Source organism: Pleurodeles waltl, chromosome 4_2, assembly GCF_031143425.1.
Source record: "Pleurodeles waltl isolate 20211129_DDA chromosome 4_2, aPleWal1.hap1.20221129, whole genome shotgun sequence".
Lineage (NCBI taxonomy): Eukaryota > Metazoa > Chordata > Amphibia > Caudata > Salamandridae > Pleurodeles > Pleurodeles waltl.
This window is the reverse complement of record NC_090443.1, coordinates 199,555,912-199,579,476: the sequence shown is the minus strand read 5'-3', so window position 1 is coordinate 199,579,476 and position 23,565 is coordinate 199,555,912. Positions and strand designations below refer to the sequence as shown.

Sequence of the window (23,565 nt, the reverse complement as noted above, 5' to 3'; positions counted from 1 at the left end):
CTGTTTTATCTTAAAATTGTGTGCTTGCATGATGTTCCTAATTGGACAGAAGTTGTTGTTGCCTTCTAAGACAAGAAAGGTAACCAAGCAAATATCAAACCCTCATCAGCCCAGAAGACACTGACCACTGCAGTTTGGGAGACCATGACACAGACTACGGACGCATTTGCTTAACTCCTATCGAGGTTGAAAGCTATGAATGTCTAGCCAGTGACCATCTTTCATGATTTCAATACCAATTGTTTCAATACGGGCTTCTGTCATTCTGTCAAGAAAAATAATTACCCGCACCCACACACATCTCATAGATAGTCAGAATCATAGAAACAATGTGTAGTCCTTAGCCTGGAGGAGCAGAAGGGAATCAACATCCACAAGAGCAGCAGTGGCCTGAAATATATGCCCTGATTGCTTGTTTTTAACGATGAATGATCTGTTCAGACTCTTTGGGGAGTGATTTGCTGCAACCCAATTGCAAGGAGGGCAAATCTTTGTGATGGAATCATCGAGCTTATTCTCACATAGCATACAGCCTATGATTATTACTTCTGTAACTTTGCCAGTCTTCCATGCTCTGAGCTGTAGGTGGCAGAAGGCCACTATCAATGTCTCAAAAACTGAAGATGCAACATGTCACTAATCAAAGGGGAAATCAGGCAGCAGCACAGCTGGGCTGTACAATTCAGAGCTGCATCCCCTTGCAGTCAGCATGATCTGGTGGAGCAGTGCCATTGGTTGCTACTATGGCTTGTCTCATTAGGCAGGACTGTTTGGAGCCCCTCTTGACCATCCCTTGACAATCACATTTGCAAATAGCCAAGGGAAAGGTTTCCTTAAAAGTTTTGAAAAGCAGCGTTGTATTATTTTAGGCTCATTCTCATCCCAGCTGTCCTTGCTCTGCAAGCTCCATATTGTTTCTCACGTGAAGAAAGATGTCCATTAGCTGATTCATCTTTTCATGCTTCCTCCTGGAATCTCTGCACTTATCTTGGCCAGAGGTCTTTCTCTTCAGTTTATAAAACGGTCTTCCGCCTTCTCAGCAGCCCACGTCCCCAGTCATGCTAGTTCATATGAAAAATACTGTATCTTGTCGCTATTGTTTGGTGAAACAATCTGTGAAAACACGAAATGTGCAAAATCTACCAGCAAAGAAATTTCACATGCAAAAGTGATTCATCCAGAGCTCTGAGAATCTGTTTCATCTCGGGAATGTTTTGTGACTCCTTCTGCATTGTTTGTTGGTTTGTGCTGTTCACACACCAGCTAGAATCGCCAAAACGGGCATAACAATTTGTGATTCATGTCTAACTTGTGCATCATTTTCCCCTATTTTGCGAAACAAGGAGCCAAAATTAAAGTGTGCTTAGATTCTGCTGGGACATCACATACTCAGTACAGGTATGACAATGGTCTTTTCTGAGGGAAGGGTGACACCTTCTGTTCCTGCTGTGAGAGGCCATTTTCTCAGGCCCCTCTATGGAATTTTCATCATGTGTGGAAGCAGTGAACGTCAACCCCTAGAGGCCACCATGATAAAGCCAGATGAAGCCTAATTCACTATACCTGCTGATGATGGAAATGAACAAACCTTTCCTACCTGGATGGAAATTGTGTCTTAACGAGCTCCCAAGCCCCATATCATTGATGGCAGCAAAGCAAAAGCCCCATTCCAATATGCTAGGTTATGGAATCCGAGACTGGTCCATCGGCGACAAGTCTACAAAAAACAATTACCGTCTATTGGCACCTCCTCACCAAAGTGCATGGGGGAAGAAACAGATTGTGAGGAGCAAGGTACCCAGCAACAGAGCATGACATACGAACTCATGCATCCCTGGGTCATCGTCTGTCTTCTGCACTACAACAGTAACTTTTCAGGACGAGAATGGTACCCTCATCTCCCATATGGGTGGGAAGGCTTGGCATACAAAGAAAAGCCTATGGCCCTCTGAAGCCTGTTTAACTGTTGAAAGAAAAAAGAGTACTCTTATGTTTGAGCAATACAAAGCTGACAAGGAGTCTTGGGATGCTCACCCAAGGCTCATGTCTGTTTTAAAGTCAGACAGAAGAGGTCAATGGGTGAGTGAGGTAGGAAGTAATTTAAAACGTCTCTTTTTTAGAAGGGAACATGATGCAAAATGTCTTCAGGGTAGGAGTCACTCTAATTTGATACGGATTGAAACAAGGAAGGTGTAGATTGTTTTGACAGAGGGAGAATGATCAATACCTTGACTATACAGGGCATACAAACCACGAATGTTACATGCACAATTAGCAGTGAGTCAACAGCAACGGCTTTTGAGTCATGACATGCATAGTGATCAATGTGTGGCTGGGTGTGGTTGGCATGAAACTTGGCATTAGGTTCCTTTTCTTACATGTGGTCCTTAAGGAAAGTTTGAATGGTGTGTGGTAATGATTGTTTCTGTAGAGCTTTCCTTCGCAGGAGTACTTGGAGTACATTAGACTGGAATGTAGAGATGGCGCAAGCCATTATAGTTGAGCGAAGATGGTGTATGGTCACTGAGCAAAGAAGGAAAATAGGAGTGTACAATGTGATAGATTGACAGATTTGCAAGGTGAAAAAGCCAGTAATACCTTTATGTACTGGCAGAACAATTGGTAGAGCTCTAATTTGGGCAGAGCTGGTTCGAGATGAAAAGAGGAGGTGGGGTAGAGGTACACAAGACAAAGAGTGCTGATGGAAACCTCCCCAAGAAGGTAGGGGGGTTTATTGGAGAAGGCCAATGGGCAGCCTGCTATGGTATGTTATGATAGCAGCTCACCCTGGACCAGTGCATAACCAGGGTTGTAGTCAAGTAAAACGAGACATGATCCTAGATCCTGCCCACGATTAGGAAGTCAGACCAAGAGAGATGGTGCTGTTGCTGCAATAAAGTGTGACAATCACATACAATTCATGACCTCAACAAGGAGACTCCAGGCTGAGGTAATGTGGTAATGCAATAGGGACGGAAGGTGCTGGTTTATCTCAATTGCTAAAGATAGTGTAGGGTCACCCAACAATCAAAGAAAGTGAGGCCACTGGATAGCGAGGCCTGAATGTGGAGGTTCACAGTGACGGAAAATAACATGTTGAGGTAGCAGTGAAGAAATAGTGCCGAATTCAGAGGAGAGGATGACTTTGGGTGTAGCGTTGTAGAGGTAAAGAGGTAACCCAACTGTAGGCACATTGGCCTACCCATCATTTCACGTGGCCCAGCAGTTTGAGGGTCCTACTGCACCCCAATAACGGCTGTTATTTCTCTCATACCTGAGATGGGGTGCATGTTCCTAGCTTGCATGGTGCTTTCGACCCCCTTGTTAGCTGTTGCACAACAGGCGATACTGGGCCTTCGAACACTGATTCTACGGCCATACCCCTTGCTAGACAAAGTCACGCAAGGATGTTTATTTTGAAACTGCGTCACAACAAGAAGTTAATGAGCTTCGCTGAGATCGTCTGATGATTGCATTTTAACCCTTTGTTTGTGTTTGTGTTTTTTTCTCTAGGGTAAAGAGATGAAACAGCCACTGTTTTCGAGCAAGCAGAGATGGTTGGATAGGTGAAATGGTAAGTCAGGCGCGCGCTCCTAGAGAGTACTGACACAAAGATGGGCGCAGGCACCGGGGAGGCGGCATGTGGCGCGGGATAATGATGAAAACGTCTCCTCCAGCTCAACTCCTTAATTAAATGCAAGGAACGAGTCGGGGGAGCACATCTGGATTCAATCCGGAGACCCTTTGATGGTATGAAATGTTCCTTCCCCGGATCATGACTGGAGGCTCAGCCTGGAGACCTGCGCTCCCATCATGGGTTCTGCTTCCCTCCTGTCACGGCCCTCCGACCCCCGTTCGTCCCTCTCCAGCTCAACGGCGTTAAGACATCGCGTAAAAAAAGACACAGCAGCAAGAAAACGTTCGGTTTTCAGCAACTGTGGATCTCTGAGCCAAAATATACTAAAAAGTCCACCTTTTAAATAAACCTTCCCTCAAGCGTGTTAGAAAAGTACTTATATGTTACATGGATTGTTATATAAACGGGATTCGTCCAAATGTGTTAAAAAGATAAACCCTTGTGTCATTCAAATACTACTACTAATAATAATAATAAAGATGAGAACCACAACCTTAAATTTTTACAAAGCTAAGCACTAACGGAATTGCTTCTTTGCGCCTAAATTATTATTGCTTTTGTCACCCAACCAATGATACTCCTAGTAGCTACTATGGGTGAAAGGCTGAGCTAACGGAATCGCAGATATCGAAGGAGGCACTTCACCCGTCAATCTATAAAAGTCAAATCTATTTCGAGTTTTAAAATATACTTCTACCTTCTGTTAAAAAGCAGGTTCGTTGTGCTTCCTGGAGTTAGGTTCATTTTTTCCTTATGTTTTTTTAATTTAACAGACTTTGGTTACCTTCCCAAGTAACAGAGCCGTGCTTGTTTTTATTTCCCAGTCCCCCTGTTTGTAGCCTGGAGCAAACGGTGCTGGAACAGCGGTTGGAGACTTTTTTCAAAATATGTCTCTGCCTCTCTTATTAAAACATGCACGTGAAGTCGGGGACATGGGGCCAGCACAGATGCCCTGGGCCACCAGGTCACCTCATTGACACGCGTGTCTCGTAGATAGTCGGGGTATTCTCTCTGCAAAGGGTTGAGGGGGGCGTAATTAGACCACTTAAAAAAAGCTACTTGGGCCAAGTCAAATGCTGGCAGATAGTTTCTTAATCAGAGTGTCTAGTTAGTGGTAGTGCTGTGGGCGGGTGGGTGGATAAGGGGGTCTGCGAACCGTCAGGCCAGTACAAAAGCTTTGCTTCGTAATTACAGCCCTTAATAAGCTGCCCGGCCTCCCAAGGGGCTACAGATTTCATTTCTTCCTGCGCACCCTCCCACCTCCCTGTACATGCCAGGCTGTCTCTTTTGAAGTGCCAGAAAGCTACTTCGTTCAACTGAGAAAGGGAGAAGGAGTCATACGGGTGGCGAAAAAAAACGCTGAACTCCTTAAAACCGCCTTTCTTTCCCCAGGAAGGGTAAGCTGAGAATGCAGCTTTTCCCTACATCTGTAAGACATCAGGCTCAGTGAAACCTCAGTCACTCCCGAGAAGCCGTGCAAAGGAGGGGACGGGCTGTCCCGTGGAAGATGGTTTGAGAAAGTGTCTTTCGGTCGGCCCCACTGCTGCTTGGGAATAGATTTTTTTAAAGAGAAACTCACTTTTTCGACTCTGGTGTAGCCGAGACTTCGATTATTGCGCGGCAAGCTTTTCACCCAGTGGATACTTGGGTTCATCGCGAGTACGTGGGTTCATACTTGGACAGCTGTGTTTTCCAGTGCATTGAGCAGAGGACCTAGGTGGCAGTCACAGTCTTCAATTGGGTGCTGTGATCTGCAGTGGCGAGACTTATTCTCCAGTTGGCAGGAGCCATCGCTGGTGGGCAGCAGTGTACACCATTGGACAGCCGTATTATGCAAAAGAATAATATATTATCCTATGTGGAGCTGATTTCTTCATTTGGCACACGTTGTTTCCAGGAGCGAGCCATAATCTCCAGCCGCGGTACTATTTTCCAGTTAGCAGCGCCAATCTCCAGCCCATAGACGAACCCTCATGTTGACAGTCCTATTATCCGACAGGCAGCACCGTTTTCGATCTGACAGTTTTGTATATGCGTACAGAGCCCATTCTTTAGCGGACGGCTCTGGGCTTCATTTTGCAGCGGTAGACAGCATTGTGCAGCTGTATTCTTTGGCGTTGGTGTTTGTATTTTCAAGTTGCAAGTCATCTCCGAGTATGGGTAGCTGTATTCTGTAGCATCAAACGCATTCTCCAGCTGACTGACATTTTCAGGGACGCGCATCTGCAGTGGACAGCTGTATTCGAAGGTTGTGTTGTATCCCTCGTCAAATAAGCAGCTGTATTTTACAGTGAACAACTCTTTTCGGCAGTGAGCAGCTGTACTTAGCAGTGGGAAGCTGAATTTGGTGGTGGGTTGCTGTATAGTTCACTGTTCAGCTGTGTACGGCAGTGGGCAGTGACAGTCCACAACTAACAGCTGTATTCTCCATGTGCCAGCTGTAATACCCAGCTAGCAGTTTTATTTTCCTATTGGCATCTGTTTTCTTGGGGTTTTGTTCTATCACCCTGCTTTGGCGGGCCCGAGAGAAGCTGTGGCTGGTTCTTCTTGGACTCTTCTCACACAGGAGTGTGTGTTTCACTTCCCTCCTCGAAGCTGGAGCTCTGGACCATGAATTCCAGCTACCCCCAAGTTCTGGACAGGCCGGCCCCACTCTCAGGCCGCCTGGAGAACCCCATGGCGGCGAGCCTGGACACCTTGCAAGCCAAGAAGAACTTCTCAGTCAGTCACCTGCTGGACCTGGAGGACAACGGTGACCTAGCGGGGGTGCAGGCGGACGAGACATCAGCAGAGGCGGGACGGAGCCTCTTGGAGTCCTCGGGGCTGACCAGTGGCAGCGACACCCCTCAGCAGGACAGTAAGTGCAGCAGGAGGGGAGAAAAGTGAAACTTCAAAACGATGAGATAAAGCGATATTGTGTGTGTGTGTGTGTGTGTGTGTGTCGGGGTACATGGCTACCTACGAAGCTGAAGAGTGGAGGGCAAGAAGCAGGGGCATTGGTAAAGAAGGTGCTTCTTTGAAGAGAACTGGGTCATCGGAAGGCTGTGTCTTCTGGCTGTCCCTTATAGTCTGAGACTCGCTTTCTCCCACGTGCACAAAATCTGTCTCTGAAGCTGACAAAACATACTAATGAAATAAACGCACGATCGGGTGTTTAATGTGATGTGGGACCAGCTGATTGTGCTCTTAAACGCTTTCCTACTCATCCTCCACAAATGTCCCGTTTCTGTGCACATGTTGGAGGCAGGACCGCGCTAGTCAGGGAAGTAACTTCCTTTGTGGGTATGTGGAGCTAGTGGTGAAGTCCTCAGAAGGATCTGTACAGACCTCGGGTGTAGCTTTCATTGGTGCAGTGGGTGTAATGGCTCCGGGGCCCAGAGACCGAAACGGCCCACTGAACCCTGATTATTGTGGTATTTCACATTTCAAACTTCCTTGTACTAGGGCCCTTGATTCACTGGCTATGCCACAGACAAAATTGGATCAATCCCCATAGGATGGGAGCCTGTGTCCTGGGCTCAGAAACTCTCTGGGGAACTGACATCAGGGGCCTCAGAGAGAGTCTGAGGCAGTGTGAAGTTGAGGCACAGTAAATACACCCCACGAACAACCACATACACAGAAAGAGATGCGCCACTAGGAGCCATGGAGCCTGTGAAGTGCAGGAGCGGTCCCTGACCCGAATGCTGCCTCTCTGGGTAGAGCAAGAGCACCTAGCTCATCTTCAGCGTTACAGCAACATCTTTATGGAACCCGCGGGGCCGCATGAGCCTGATTACAGCCTGCTAGGGACCAGTTAGGGGGCCTATTTACACCCCTCAAGGGGCACAGAGAGACAAACTGCTTCCTCTCCGTTTAGAATTCTCCCTCCGTTTCCAGCGAGTGGTGACTCCATTCACAAAACTATGTATTTATTTATATACAATATATTGCAGAGTAGATTCTGGAGTCTGCACTAGTGGAGATGAGACTCAAATAGAATATATATAACAGAAAATGTAGAGCCTGTGCTGGTGACTCTGGAGTTATGACTGAGACCGTGAGGACATAGAAAATCGATTGTGGCTCTACCAATCACTTTGGCCATTAATCCATTATGATCAAACAGATCAATAAATTATACAGGCATGTAGATTCAAACTTGGAATTAATATTGCCAATTCATCAAGATATATATCTGCAGAGACAGAACTGCCAGCGTGGATCATCACAGACCAAACATTTCATCTCATTGAAGGTGTCATCTCACCAAATGTAACATACCATTCACACCAACAGGAACCCATCTTCAAATGCTGAATCAGACTAGTCTGAAATGTAAGCCTAGGTATAATTTGAAAGGTACTGTGACTGTTCCTCGCCTTCAGTGGTTATGTACAAAAGCGCTGTGCGGCACAATGCCCTGACTGGCCCCAATACACCCTGAGTTTATAAGGCCTATCCGCACTTCAAAGTATTATCTTCTCTTGTAACATGCATTAACAGCTACTTTGTATGGTGGGTCTGATTAAGGCAGGTAACAAGGTCTGCTAAGAAATTCTGGTCAAAGGCCTAGTCACATCTGATTCACCGCCTTCACCAGCGTAGCAATGGTAAAGGTCAATGGTTAGGATTTATGCTAGTATTTTGTTTAGGTTAATGTTATATTAGGGTTGTGGTTTGGGTTGTGTTAAGTTTAGATACATTTATATTAGTTCCAAAGGCACAATTTGTTAAGTGTTTCTGTAAATTGTTGGGCCATGCTCCACACTTATGTGTGATTTACGACCCGATTACGAGTACGGCAATCCATGGGACATAGAACTGAATTATCTGGATTTACACGTGCACATAAACACGATTTGAGACTCAGCTCAAAGTGAGTCCTAGAGTGCGAGTTAGGTGTAATTTAGGCTTGGGTTATGTTTGGTTCTAAGGTTAAGGTAAGTATCAGGGTTAATTCTAATATTAGACTTTTGGCTAGGTTAATGTTATGTGAGGATTGGAGCAAAAGTCAAAGTTTGGCTATGATTAGTTTAAGGTTAGGTTACTGTTAGGTTAGTGTTGGGGTTGTTTATATTTAATGTGTGAATTACAGTTGTGGGTAGATTAGTATGAGAGTTATGGATGAGTTTGGTTTTAAGATATCTATTGGTTTAGTGAGGTGTTTAAAACTGTAGTTAATGTTAAATTTCCATTAGGGATAATATTAGATTAGATTAGATTAGATTAGATTAGATTAGATTAGGATTTGAGTGTGGATTACGTTTGTGATGAGACTATGGTTAAATCAGAGATTATGGTTGGAGCTCAGGTTAACGTTCTAATATGGGTGGGTATGTCATTAGTCTTCTGTGTTGGATTAGTGTTAAGGGTTCCTTTGTAATTGGGGTTACCATTTGCTTAAATTATAGGTCATGATTAGGTTCTAATAAGGTTAGTGGGAGCATAATTGTGTAACTAGGTTAGAATTAGATACACCTATGAGCACTACAAATGTTAGGGCTAGAATTAGCATTGTAGCTAGCTTTACCTGGAAAAAATGGAAAATACTACAGCTGGAGGAGCACTGTTTCCAATGCAGTACTAATTGTCAATTTCCATTCTTTGAACCATTCCTTTCTGTAGCATTTCTGCCCCGAAAACCATTCAACCCAGCAAATTAATGTCTTTTTTTTTTCTTTCTGTTCAGGGTTTTGTAAAGGGTAAACTAGGCCCATATGCTGACATGGGACTGTGCAATGGCTCAACTGGGGGTGCAGGAAAGTAGCATAACTGAGCATTATAGCACATACAACCTAAAGAAATGCATTCACCTTTATATATCACACAAATAAAATTGAGATGTATTATGTTAGGTTACACCAGACTACAAAGAGAGGCGACGGGGGCAGAGTGGTTTCGCCGAGCATTGGACGGCTTTAGTTCATATTTCCGAGCCCAATGACTGGTCAGATTTGCAGGTGCCCCTTCCGTGCAAATAAACCGGGAAAACTACTCATTTACTCAATACACAAGTAGTTGTTTTTTCTCCAGCACATTCATATCATTTTACAGATATTTCATTTGTGGTGTATCTAATTATTGTGTTGCCTCCTCTGAGTGGAACAGATGCTGTTGTTACCCAGTCCAGTAGTTCTTCATTGCTCACCCTCTGCAGGATGAAAGTCTTTAGCTAGTGTGCCGAATTTCGAAACCATGTCTTGTAAATCACAATAGATGGCAGCAGCAGGGTTAGCCCTCTGGGTACGTCGTCTAGATGTGAACATTTTATCAAAATATAAAAAAGACTTAAAGTCAAGCTCTTTAAAAACATGAATTACGGGGAGTAGTAGCATGTTAGCCTGCACGTGCAAGACGCGCATCGAAAGTCGAATACATTGCTTTTCCTATGGTATAGATAATCACAGGGTGCACTTAAAACGCGTACTAATTAAGATTTCAGAGAAACATGACACAATTCATCGGGAACAACTTTCTGTTAAAACAAAAGAATGCCCCTGTGAGACAATAAAAAGCATATGGATATGATTTGTAGTTGGAAGCGAGTTTCTTGGATCTTTTGCTGTTGTTTAAACTCTCTCACACGCTCTATATATGCATGTGTATTATCAACTGCATAGTTATATATAACAATCAAGTTACACACGTTTTTTGTTTTTATTTGCACAAAACGTGATGGTATAAAACCTATATTTAATAGAGACTTGTGAACTATGGAAAATATTTCATGGGTGTCGCAGAAACATGGAAAATAATGCATGATTCACTTGAAATACGGGTGGTTTAATTAACGTTTTATTCAGAAAATGTAGACAAAACCTGAACATGCCAAAAATCAGCTGCACTTTGAACCACCTCTCTATCCCACAGACCAAACCTTATTTTTTTTATCAAAGCCATTGCTTTTCTTCCAAAATTCCACATTTTTAAAAACATTATTTTTGTGACTTTTTTCCAACAACGAAAGAGTATAGTGCCGTATTCACTTATTGTTTTCACGAACCATTTCTCTTTTTGCAGAAACAAACATAACAGTATTTTCAAGCCAACTGCCCCAAAATAAGCAAGAAATAGAGAAACATAAACGTACTTAATGGTAAACATGTGTAATGTGTTCCTATACTTCTATTAAACAGTTCTAGAGACATTTATAAACCATTCAGCCTTTGGTCTCTTGGTTTATAATGTCACCACAACTCCTCAAAGGCAATATAGAACTATATAACATGCTTTCCCGTTATGTGCCCTCGGTTTTCCCACTTTTAACGTGAGAGTAAGTCTGTATCAATACAAACACACACACCGATTTTCCATTTATTCAATTTATTAGCAACCCCGCCATCTCTTTCTCATGACAGTGCAAGAGACCTAGATGTAAGCAATTGTGGAGGATAATGGTGTGACCATGTACCTGAAGTAATAACATACCATCTGCATTATATTAAACGAATATTGTATGTCACGTTAGCGTTCCTTTTCCTTATAAATATACTTCACTTTTGTATTCTTTTCTCTGCATGGTTACAGTACTCCTCTATGATTTCCAACATGGTTTCAAGTGAAACATTTATAATTTCACACCCAGGACAACTAATGGCAGATTATGCGCTCCCAAATGCTAAATACCGAAATCAATATCATGAGTGGTAGAGGGCATTTTATCCCATCTAAAACTTTTATATCTGGAACTTTTAAACATTTTTATTAAGCCAGTTATAAACTTGTGTTTATATATATTTTTATTTATGAATTTTGATATTTAAGAAAGCTGTGCATCTAAATTTGTTATTGAGTTTTGTGTAAGTGTGTAACATAACATATATCTCTAGTTGTGTGTGTAAATACTTAGTAATACAGTTTTGTAAATGATCTATGCTATGCAGATTTGTAGAGTGCACTATTACCAAGAAGGGTATTCTGGCGCTCAGCAGGTCTAGTCACCTTTAGGGCCTAGTGGAAATACTTGAAAAGCCAGGTCTTTCGCTTGTTGCGGAATTAAAAAACTGAAGAAGGGGCTCTTATATGTAGCGGCAGCTCAACCTCTGGATCTGGTTTTTAGTATGCATTGGTTTGTACAAGTAGGAGTCCAGATGTGCGGACGTGTGTGGAAGGTGAGTGAGTGTAGATATGTATTTTTATGTAGTAATGGAGCAATCCCTGTAATTGTTACTGTACACAACTTTTGATGCATGTGTTCTTTTTTAATCTACAGGTTATCTCTCTCTCTCTCTCACACTCTCTCTCTCTCTCTCTCTATCTATATATATATATATATATATATATATATCAACACTCCTATTTGTGCATATATATTTGATTCCAAAATTAATGTTTTAAAATTATTTTCTTGGATGGTATGAAGATAATAAAGGCCATCCAAATTGTTTCAGACAATGTAAAAGTTGGAAATTCAAATGCAGAGCAACAGGTCATATATTGCATATGGAAAGTGGAGGGCTTAATGTGGGTGTGAAATACCTCAACAGATACAAAGTTATTATCATGTACATATATTGTATTTTCAGTAATTGTGAAGTGCATCGATAAGCTGCATTCTTAATGCCACATACAGATAGGTGCTGTGAAATAATAAAGTGTTTTAGCTTCACATAGAGGTGAGGTACAGTGATACAAAGTGTGATTGGTGCTAAAGGTGTTTAATGCACTTACTATCTAGTTAGCTCCCTGATAATGTGGGACACATTTTTAATTATCAAGTGTGAGTGGGAGCATATAGAAGTGTTCGCATTTCTATAAAATGTACTTGGTTAAAAATCATGAGACCGTCCACAAATGAGAAGTCTGATCAGATTCACAGAAAGGTGACATAAAGTGTGTCTAATTCTACATAATATTAGGGTACACTGAAAAGCTGTGTACTGAGCACCACAACAATCAGAATTTTTTTATTTTATCTGGTGTGCAGTTAAAGAAAACTATAGTGAGTAAATAAATATATGGGTGCATTGATATAGAGTGTACCAAGTTCCACATAGAGGTATAGTACACTCCCAGAAATTATGGTTATTTGGGAGACGCTAATGTGTTGCAGCTTTGGTGGCTGTCTGGCACTAACTTTTTAGCCTGGTTCAAACTTAATTATAACTACAATAAATAAATAAATATATCCTCTGATATGTAGTAAGCTCCACTATGAGATGGTTCTTTCAGCTGTAAAGTGAGATTACTTCTGAATAGAGATGGTGTGTGCGGAAGTAAAGTATGATTAGTTCTTACGCAAAGTGCAGCTTGCTCCAGAAGAGGGGGGCACATTGATACAAAGAGGTATTAGTTTCATATAGAGGTGAGTTGTACTTAAAAGCAATGCACTTAGTTTCACGTAGAGGTGGGGCTCACAGATAAGCAGTGTTGTTAGTTCCAATTGTGGGTGGAGTTTTTTTCATATAAAGTATGATGAGTTCCACGTAGATATGGGATGCACTGATGTAAATATGGTGATATTTGCAAAGCTGGAAAGTTCAGATAAGGTATGTCATGTAAGATATGATGACTGTCTCAAAAAGTACGGACATGCAGATAGACATTGTGGTGAGTTCCACACAGAGGAGGCATATGCTGTTTATATAAAGAGTGGTAATTTCAATATAGAGTTAGGATGCTGATATAAAGTATGGTTAGTTCCATATAACATAAATGGCATATTTATTGAGCCCTAAATCACTTCTATGTAGGCCTTGACAATATAGACAGATGATGTATGTTTACTGTTTGTTATCACAATAATATTCATTTATTTTATTGACCACAGAATGAAACAAGTATTAGTGGAGTCACTGGAATTTAAACCTGTTACCATAGGATCAAAGTTTCTTGCAGTGGATATATTGCTTCACTGAGCCACGAGACTTAGTGAGGGCATCTGTCGAGAAGATCATTACTTCTACAGAAAGGTTGAGTTCAGACTTCTAAAGTGCGATTAATTCAAAATAGAGGTGGTGTGCATTAGTATCAAATGTGGTAAGGTCCACTTAAAGGTGCGATGCACTTGTAAATGATTGTTAGTTTCATATAGAGGCAGGGTGTGCTAATATAAAATGTTGTTTGTTCCCCAAAGAAGGATTGTTAGTTTCATGTAGAGGCAGTGTGTGTTAATTAAGATGTTGTTTGTGCCATAAAAAATGATTTTTAGTTCAATTTAGAGGCAGGGTGTGTTAATATCAAATGTTGTTTGTTCTACAAAGAAGGATGGTGCACTGATGTAAAGTGTAGCTGGTTCCACAGAGAGTAGGCTGTTGGATTGATATAAAGTCATGTTTGTTTCACATATAGGCAGGGTGTGCTGATATTAAGTGTTATTAGTTCCACATACAGGTGGGGTGCACTGACATAATGCGTTGTTAGTTTCACATGCTTATCCTGATAAAGAGTGTGGTACTTTTCGAGTATTAGTGGGGCATGCTCATATAAAGGATCGTAAGTTCCACATGTTGGTAGGGTGTGCTTATATAAAGTGTGATTATTCCTAGACAGAGGTGTTGTGCACCTACATAAATTATTAGTAATACCACATAGCGTTGGCGTCCACTGACATTAAATGTGTTAACCTCCTAGAGGTAGGGTGCCCCTGTATGAAGTGTGGGTAGTTCAGCTGATACATGGGGTGCACCTGTAAAGGTAATGGTTAGTTCCACAACCTGGTTGATGACAGATAGTGTGATGGGTTTAACAAATAGGTAGGTGTGGCATAAAGTGTGTTAAGTTCCACATAGAGTTATGTGTGCTGATATAAAGGCCCATATTTATAGTTTTTTTGTGCCGCATTTGCATTGTTTTTTTACGCAAAAGCGGCGCAAACTTATAAAATACAATTATAATTTGTAAGTTTGCACCGTTTTTTAATAAAAAAATGACGCTAATGTGGCATAAAAAAAAGTATAAATATGTGCCAAAGTGTGGTTAGTTCAACGTGGAAGAGGGGCAAACCTATGACAATAATGGTTGCTCCCACAAATTGTTGTGGTGTGGTGACTTAAAGTATGGTTAGATTCACATAGATGCAGATGTGCCTGTATAAAGGATGCATAGTTCAATAAAGAGATGGGTGTGTTTGTAAAAGTGTGGCTATTCCCACACGCATCCAGCCGCCGCAAAAGGTAAAGAAGGACTAGCCTTCTTGGGGGGGCTTTTAAATAGCCCCCCACCAGATTGCGTCAGCCGCATCCGGCCAGGGTCCGAAGCGGACCCAACGTCCAGCTCCCAGTAGTACTTCCGCCCCGAAGACTCGCAAGGCCTGGGGGCGGAAGTCCAGCCGGCCCCTGCGCACCTCTGGTGCGCCCGAGGGGAGTGCTGGGCCTCGTAGGCCCCTACCCCTAATGAGCCGCGCCCCCTCACTTTGGGGGGGGGGGGGGCGCTTTACCCTCCTCATGAAAGTGTGGAATGTTTGCACAAAATATGAATGTGCTGCATAGAAGTTGGTGTGCTGATATAAATTGTGGTTCGTTCGACATATAGGTGTCGTTCATGCATGTAAACTGTGTGGTTAGTTATGCACAGTGGTGGGGCATGCTCGTACAAAGTATGGCAAGTGCTGCATTTAGGTGGATGCACTCATGTAAAGTGTGATTAGTTACAGAACTAGCAGGCAGCGGCGACTGCTACCAGGCTGGGCAGGTGGGGCAGCGTGCGGGGGAATAATAATAAAAAAAAAAGACTTACCTGACACCTCCCTTAGTAATGTATTATCATTTTATTTTTCTGCTGCCTTAGCAGGGGGCGACGCACCTCCACCAAAGCGGGGGCAACCCCTCCCCCTGCTAGCAGGGTGTGCTTGTATGAACTCGGGCAAGTTGCACATATTGGTTTGTGCCAGTGTGTATAAAGTGTGGTTAGTTCCAAATGGTGGTGTGGGTGTGCTTGTAAAAAGTGTGGCTAGTTCAAAATAGAAGTGGACGTACTTAAACTGAGAATGAGAAGTGCGTATAGAGGTTGATTTACTGATTTAAAGTGTGATTAATTCCACATAATGGTGTAGTAATATTAAGAGTGTCAAACTCCACAGAGAGGTTGGAATGCACCTATATAAAAGTATAGTTAGCTTCACATAAAGGTTTGTTGTGCCTACATGAAGAATGGGTATCGTCCCAGAGCGGTGTGGTGCACTGATACAAAGTGGTTTGTTGTGCTTGTATGAAATGTGGAAAGTGGTGTGATGTGGTGATGAGCAGAGTGTTTCATTTTTCTGTTGGACGTCATTCGAAGCCCCTTGGATATTTCATATCCAGGTGTCTGATGTTTCTGTTTTTTATGGATTCGACATGGATTAGAACTCGCTCCTAGAATCTGGAATCAACTTGGAAAGTGACAAGCTTGGGTGAATAAATGGAAAACGCCATCACCCTAAAGCTGGAATTCAGATTGGAACCTCGTAGGTGCCAGCGGACATAGCGAATACCGGAGGGGACACTCAGTGCTGTTGTAAGTCTTGAAAGTCTCTAAAGTATTTGGGAATTCAAGTTTTATTGAATGATGGTGGGGAGAGGGAATAAATGGTGAAGGCAGGTATTGCAAGGTAGTAAATGCAGAAGAACAGCGTGAAAAAGACAATGCTGTAGAGGAAGTAGGTCTCTTGGGCGATTGCAGATGAAGGATTTCAGGAAGAGGTGGAGAGAGCAAGACATTAGTATCTAACAAGTGATTTATTGCAGTGGAAACTGGTTTGAAGGGGAGAACAGGAGTGATTGAGACACTCTGAAGACCACTCCCCTCCCATACTCTTTGTAAAGTTTAATGCACAGCTCCTTGTTTTTAAAATGTATACTTTTTGCTATTCTAGTTATTCACAACAATATCACTGTATCTCATTTAACTGATACTACTAACGAGCATTGGCAACAGCAATATGCCTGGCTTTTTAACGTGTATGTGTATTTGTCAGATGCAATTGGAAAAACTCTTAGAGGAAACCAAATACTTGTCAGGTGGTAAAGCGTAGAAGAGTCTAGTTAACATGTATAACTAATCCACATAGCACGGAGCATAAATGTAACCAAGTAACCTGGTATGTTGACAGTGTGCTATTCACAGAGAAAAACGTTGTCATGTTTTAAATTATTTATTTATAGCACACAGCTGTTAAAACATGTTTTACAAGCATAAATTTACTAAATTCGTAAAAAATTACATTTTTGTTCAGTACTGAAAGGGAGGATGCTCTGAATAGAATATACAGCAGGAGCTATATTAGAGAAACATTTCACGGGTGCAGTTAACTAGGGGAAACTCGTTTCCGCTCTGTGTGTAATACAGAACGTAACATATACATTTGCCCCAGTTCGCACTCATTACAGCGGATTATAAATTGTAGCAGAATTGCAGAACATACCTGACTTTTTATACTACATGCCATTTAAGATGTGTACTAGAGATATGAACAAAGAAAGAAACCTTAGTTCACCATGAAGCCTTTGCAAATCGAGCTATGGCTCTTTCACGATAAAAAGTGAACGGGCTGATTTGCGTCTTACCCAGACCCGACATTCACATTTGGAAATTCTATAACATACACCGTCATATTATCTCATTATGCAAATAAATTAATAAAACAAAAATGCTGTAAAATCAGTTTCTATCATTTTGCCCTTTAACGTGTCCTAGAGTTTCCTCCGTTTTAGCACCAATGCAAGTTGTGGAAGAACGCGTGGCCACTGGAATTATACGGCAGGGGAGGGCCAGGTTTTGAGGCAGGATTCAGTAAATGATGTGGCAAGAAAAGGAATTTATGCGGCTTAAGGCGGCACATTTTACGATAGTATTTTTACACTTGCGAACACTGTCTGGGCATAGTTTACATCATATTAGTATTAGTTTATCATCCAAATATGGTTATAAACAGCAGAAATGTGACCAGTCAAACTTTGCAAAGGGTCTTCCACTTCGCGACAACATTTGTCACTGCGCTATTAGCAACTTTTGAACCGTCTGAGATAGAAATATTTTTGTTAAAATCTGAGCTGTAAACAGCAGATAATGGATTATGTGACAAATGTGGCAATCTATATCTATGCGACAGTCGCCGTGGCCGCACAATCAGAATAATTCCAGGGGCTCTCGGAAGAAAGGCCCTAGCTGTGGCTGTTATCACCTAAAAAGTTAAATACCACGGGTTTCCGTAAACTTTTTTGTAGCCGGGGCACAAAACCGAGATGGTATGGTTCATTTGGCGGCCCGTAACCAACTTAACCAAACCTATTCTTAAACTCGTTGTAAACCCCCAAGCTGCTCAATGTTGGGACCACAAGCTCGTTTTATATTTTCAGGTCAGGAGCAAATTCCTATTTTTTCCATTTATTTTGGTTAGGAGCCTCTAATGGAAAGTTTACTTTTTTTCCAGGTAAATCCAAGTGTTACCCAAAAACAGAAGACCCGCTCTCCTCCCTCAAAATATTTTGTGTCAGCATTTCCGACATCATCCTTTGACAGCCACAAGTACATTGCTAAAGTAAATGTCTATAATGATCAAACTTTGCTTCCTTGGCCTATGTGACCATTAGTATATTCCCGAAGTTAAGAACTGTCATAAATGCAGCCAGCCTGCACTGTATATGTTATGGTTAGGAATGGCAGACATCGGCGATAAGGGGGGGAAGGGGGGTACGTGGTCTTTTAGGAGTCTGCGGAGTTGTTTTCGCCCCTAAACGGAATGGGATTGAAACTCTCAAATGAGAGTGGCCTCCTGACTTTGCAGTTGATGAACACCAGATAGCTGGAGGGCAGCATTCTTACTTTAATTCGTTTGCATTGCTTGTGCTCTGATGTGTGACAATTTAGTGATATTTTTCTGTGAAACATTCATTTGGCGACTCGGGCGCTAAAAAACCTGAAATAAATAAAAGTCAAGTATGGTGTTCACGTTTAATTATTGGCAATGTAATAATTGATATTACGAATAAAGAATTCGACAGAAAACGCAGGGATGAACAATGATGTTCATAACTCGTTCATATAGCGCTTGTGGCGAAGTAGCGCTGCAAAGTTCAGGGTGGTGCCGGGTGGGGGCTCTGAAGGGCGAAAGGTAAGTAGACCATCCCTGGTTCCGGTCTGAGGCTGTCGATTGCCCATAGTCAGCAAGAGACGTGACCAGTTGAGGTATCTTTCTGGTTGTTACCCTACTATCGGCAAGTAATAAGATGAGTGTCTTGCATATGTTAAATAGTTCGCATCTGGTACTTCTTAGAGCATTACTTAGGGTGACCAGATTTTGAGGAGCAAAAAGTGGGACAGGCTGAGACATAAAATAAGGACTAACGACTTTACGCTCACTTTTATATCTGTCCTGTCCCGTTTTTTTGCGTAGCTTTGTGAATATATGTCTATACATGTGTGTGTTTGTATATATATATATATATATATATATATATATAAATAAACACATACATATTTACAAAAATACATATAAAAAATTAGCTGTGGCTTGACATCCCACCCTGCACCTCCAACCCGCCCCCACCAACCTATCTCTGCTCCCCACTCCCTCTCTCTGCTAGGAGCACACAGGGTGTGTTGCATGACAGTAACAGATACATTACTTTAATTATTTCATACTTTGTAGGCGTCTTTAATTTATGCTTCCCTAGATAATCTGACCTTCGTCCCCAAAACCGGGACATTTATTTAAAGATCTGACCTATGTCCCAAAAACCGGGACATTTATTTAAAATTAAGAGAAGCGTCGGGACACCGGGACAGTCCTCTAAAAACCGGGACTGTCCGGGGAAATCCGGGACGTCTGGTTACCCTAGCATTCTGCAATTTTCAAACGATTTTTAATCCAAAACGAGCACTTGCTGCTGGTTTCTCGTAAAATGAATATGTGATAGAATAGCTAATGTGGCAGGCACAGAATCAGAAGTATGAGGTCACAGTCCTGGATTCCGCACATAAGGATGCCGGGCAAGTCTCTATATCTCCAAGTGCGTCCACTTATTCAAAAACACAGACTCTATTCCAAGGTACAGCACTAATTACAAACGGGCGGTAAGATATTACAATATCCAATTAATCGACCTTTCTGTTTAGTCAGCACGCATAACTATGATTTTCAGCTTCCACACACAATTTATAAATTAAAATATTCCCTTTCTAAGTTCGGTGCTGTTTTAATTAGTTGCAAATTTATTTACAAAAGCATACCATTCATTATGCGAAATCGTGGAAATATAAAAACATATCGTGGAACCATTAAATTAAATATACATGAGTATGAAGTCACACGGAAATGTTCTCGCGACTCAATTGTAGATTTTGCGACCAAAAAGAATGGGGCTCAGCCCCGGCTTTATCTTCACATAACAGCCAGCTTGCGTGAACCAGGAAATACACTTTACTTCCGAGCGTCTTAGTTCATTTGTCTTCATCATGAGGTTCGAAGCACCAAGTGAAGTTTTATTGTACAGATGTGAAGCGTACAAGAACACTGGGTTATTTTTTGACGAGCTGCCTCAGACGACCGTAGTCTGTGAAACAGAGTGAAGCCCTTCGGGACCCTCGTCACCGCGTCTCTGTCAGGCGGGGCAGGCGCCTCCCCGCGGTTCATAAGTAGGTATTAACGGCTGCGGCGCAGCAGCCTAATGAGCCCTTTGTGTGGCACGTGGAGCAGTAAACTGCCCTCCGAGTCCGCTGCAGGCGAGCAACCCAGGCGCTCCAAAGGTTAACAGATTCCGTCCTTATCCGGGAAATCGATTCGTCATGATCTCAAATTGATTAGTCACGATTGAAAGGATGTGAAAAGGCGAGTCTCGGCCTATTAATCATTTCCTGAAGGATGGGAGAGTGGCAAGTCTTTGCAAACAACACCCTGGCTGGCGATGGATCTATTCTTGCAGTTTAATATAGTGCAAACACGGCCGTTGGGTATTAGTGCGATTTGCCATGAAAACAGTCATGTTAAGTAGATTATACATAGGGGCATATTTATAAGCCCCTTGCCCCACCTAGCGCTGCCATAGCGATTTTTTTTTTACGCTAAGGTGGCTTTTCTGCTGTGCCATATTTACACAGTGGTGCAATTCTTGCATTGCACCACTTTGTAAACCCTTGCACCACATTATGCCTGCATAAGGCATAATGTATACAATGGGGGCGTTCCGGCGCAGGGAGGCCCAAAAAATGGCGCAAAATGTTTGACACTAGTGCAGCAAACCGCCACAATAGCATCAAAGCTTTTGACTCTATTGTACTAATAATTGCCATGGTGTGCTGTATTGTTAATATGGCGCAACCGTGGTGTCGTTAGGTGCCAGTAAGGGGAGGGGTGAAGAAAAGTAGGGCATTATCTGTGATGCACCACTTTCTTGTAAATATGCCCAATATTGAGTAAACACAAGAACAACAGACATAATGAAGCAGCCAAAATGAGACACACGTAAGACATTTGCCAAAACATCATGGCCCATATTTATACTTTTTTTGCGCAGCATTTGTGTCATTTTTTGACTCAAAAGTGGCGCAAACTTGCAAAATACAATTGTATTTTGTAAGTTTGTGCCATTTTTGTGTCAAAAAGCGGCACAAATGCAGTGTTAAAAAAGTATAAATATGAGCCCATATGTATCTTGCACCGCATAGTGAATATCACATGAAAGGTCATGTTTTACGCCTGAAAACAAATATGTGATCACATCACCCTTGTGTTAATGCTTTAAAAGCTGCCCTTTGGAGCCGGAGCACAGTTCAAAAATTTTGTATCGCCCACAAAGTTTGTTTTACGGACAGCAACACCCAACTAAATGACAAGAGAATGTAAGCTTTACTGTCTTGTTGTTAGGTTTATCTGTGTTAAAGAGAAAGTTACAAATATACAGTGCACATGAAAATGCTGTACAGCAGCACGTGTCACACCCCCAAGACCACTCCTATTACAGCTTACAAGACAGAAAAAATAGAGACAACTGCATATTGGTATCTTTTGTGAGGCATTGGTTATTGTCTTTACAAAATCATTGCATTTAAAGTATCAAGGCCCGTATTTATACTCCGTTTGCGCCGAATTTGCGTCGTTTTTTTCGACGCAAATTCGGCGCAAAACTAACGCCATATTTATACTTTGGCGTTAGACGCATCTAGCGCCAAAGTATTGGCAAATAGCGTCATTTTTTTGCGTGAACGCCTTCCTTACGTTAATGAGATGCAAGGAAGGCGTTCCCGTCTAAAAAAATGACGGCGACGCAAATGCGTCGTATTTATACTCCCGGGCAAAAATCACGCCCGGGAGTTGGCGGGTCAAAAAACCCCGCATTTGCGCCACTATTTAACGCCTGGGTCAGGGTAGGCGTTAAGGGGCCTGTGGGCTCAAAATGAGCCCACAGGTGCCCTCCCCTGCCCCCAGGGACCCCCCCTGCCACCCCTGCCCACCCCAGGAGGACACCCAAGGATGGAGGGACCCACCCCAGGGACATTCAGGTAAGTTCAGGTAAGTATAATTTTTTATATTTTTTTATTTTTTTGGGGTGGCATAGGGGGGCCTTATGTGTGCCCCCCTACATGCCACTATGCCCAATGACCATGCCCAGGGGACACAAGTCCCCTGGGCATGGCCATTGGGCAAGGGGGCATGACTCCTGTCTTTACTAAGACAGGAGTCATGAAATGGCGTCTGGGTGTCGTAAAAAAATGGCGCAAATCGGGTTGAGGCGATTTTTTTGCCTCAACCTGACTTGCCCCATTTTAAGACTCCCTAACGTCATTTTTGCCCAACGCCGGCGCTGCCTGGTCTACGTGGTTTTTTTCCACGCACACCAGGCAGCGCCGGTCTGCTTGCGCCGGCTAACGCCATTCCATAAATACGGCGCCCGCATGGCGCTTCAGAATGGCGTTAGACGGCGCTAAATTTTTTGACGCTAAACTGCGTTAGCGCAGTTTAGCGTCAAAAAGTATAAATATGGGCCCAAATGTATTGTACTGCAACAGACCCTGAGGGAAATTTTAATCACATACTTTAAAGTAGAGGAAAGTGTATACTAAGGGCCATAATTACAAGCCCCTTGCGCCACCTTGTGCCACCCTAGCATCATTAGTTTTTACGCTAAGGCAGCGTTAAGGAGGTCTTTCTTCCACGCCGTATTCGCAAACTGGTGCAATGCTTGCTTTGTAAATGTGGAAATGGACAAAGTGCCACTGGAGCATCGCTGAAAGAGACACTCTGCTGGCGCTAGGGGCTTGTAAATAAGCCCCTTAGTGCCCTTTCCATGTGTTTGTGGAATTCTCTTTGACTGGAATAGTGATGGCATATTGAAACACAATACATATGTATCTGCAACAGATACACATGCAAACGACTTGTGGGGTATCTATATTACTATGTTACATTACTAGCATCTGTCTAGCACAGCCTCCCGTTAGTACAGCCTCACAGTGCTGTCTGATGGGTATTGGTCCCTTTCCACACTACCCAAAGGATTTCATTGCTGGCCAGAGTGTGATTCATCTAGTGACAGTATGTTTCAGGTATCGTGGTTTGGTCCATCCTTGAAGCAGAGAAGCATGGGAGTGTCCAGCAATTACGTAGGCGAGAGCATTTTCCAGACAGATTTTCAGGATATCTATATAATGTAACACAATACGACCCCCACTCACAGGATATGGCTACGGCTCCCTAAATCTCCCATATGTCACAGATGTTCACTCAACATTGCCCGAATGGAGGACCCCCTGAAGGGTTGGGGGCCCTCTGAAGGATTGGGTTCCCCCCATGCCACATGGGTTGCAGGAGCCTCCGTTATGTGTCTAACGATAACTTGCACACTCGGCTACTGAAATTACGCAGCACGGAAGGACCAAATTATGCAGTAAGGTTGACTAAATTATGGGGTAAGAAAAGGCAAATTATGGGGCATAGTGCAGCACATTATATGATAGTTTTACTTTATTATTTTGAAATTTTCACTCATTGTAACACTAACAGGGAAAATATTTATCTTCACTAGTACCTG

General features: G+C 42.6%; 1 protein-coding gene across 2 annotated transcripts in view; it reads left to right on the top strand.

Annotated features, from left to right (window-relative positions):
* The first annotated feature begins 4,816 nt into the window (after positions 1-4,816).
* Positions 4,817-23,565, top strand: part of PRRX1 (paired related homeobox 1) — a 479,139-nt gene continuing 460,390 nt past the window's right edge. Inside the window, exon 1 of one of the 2 annotated variants that reach the window (XM_069231079.1) lies at positions 4,817-6,494. In XM_069231079.1, coding sequence (XP_069087180.1) covers positions 6,248-6,494 — 247 coding nt within the window. In that variant the 5' untranslated portion in view covers positions 4,817-6,247. The remainder of the gene's footprint in view (positions 6,495-23,565) is intronic. The other variant, XM_069231080.1, reaches the window with a different exon arrangement.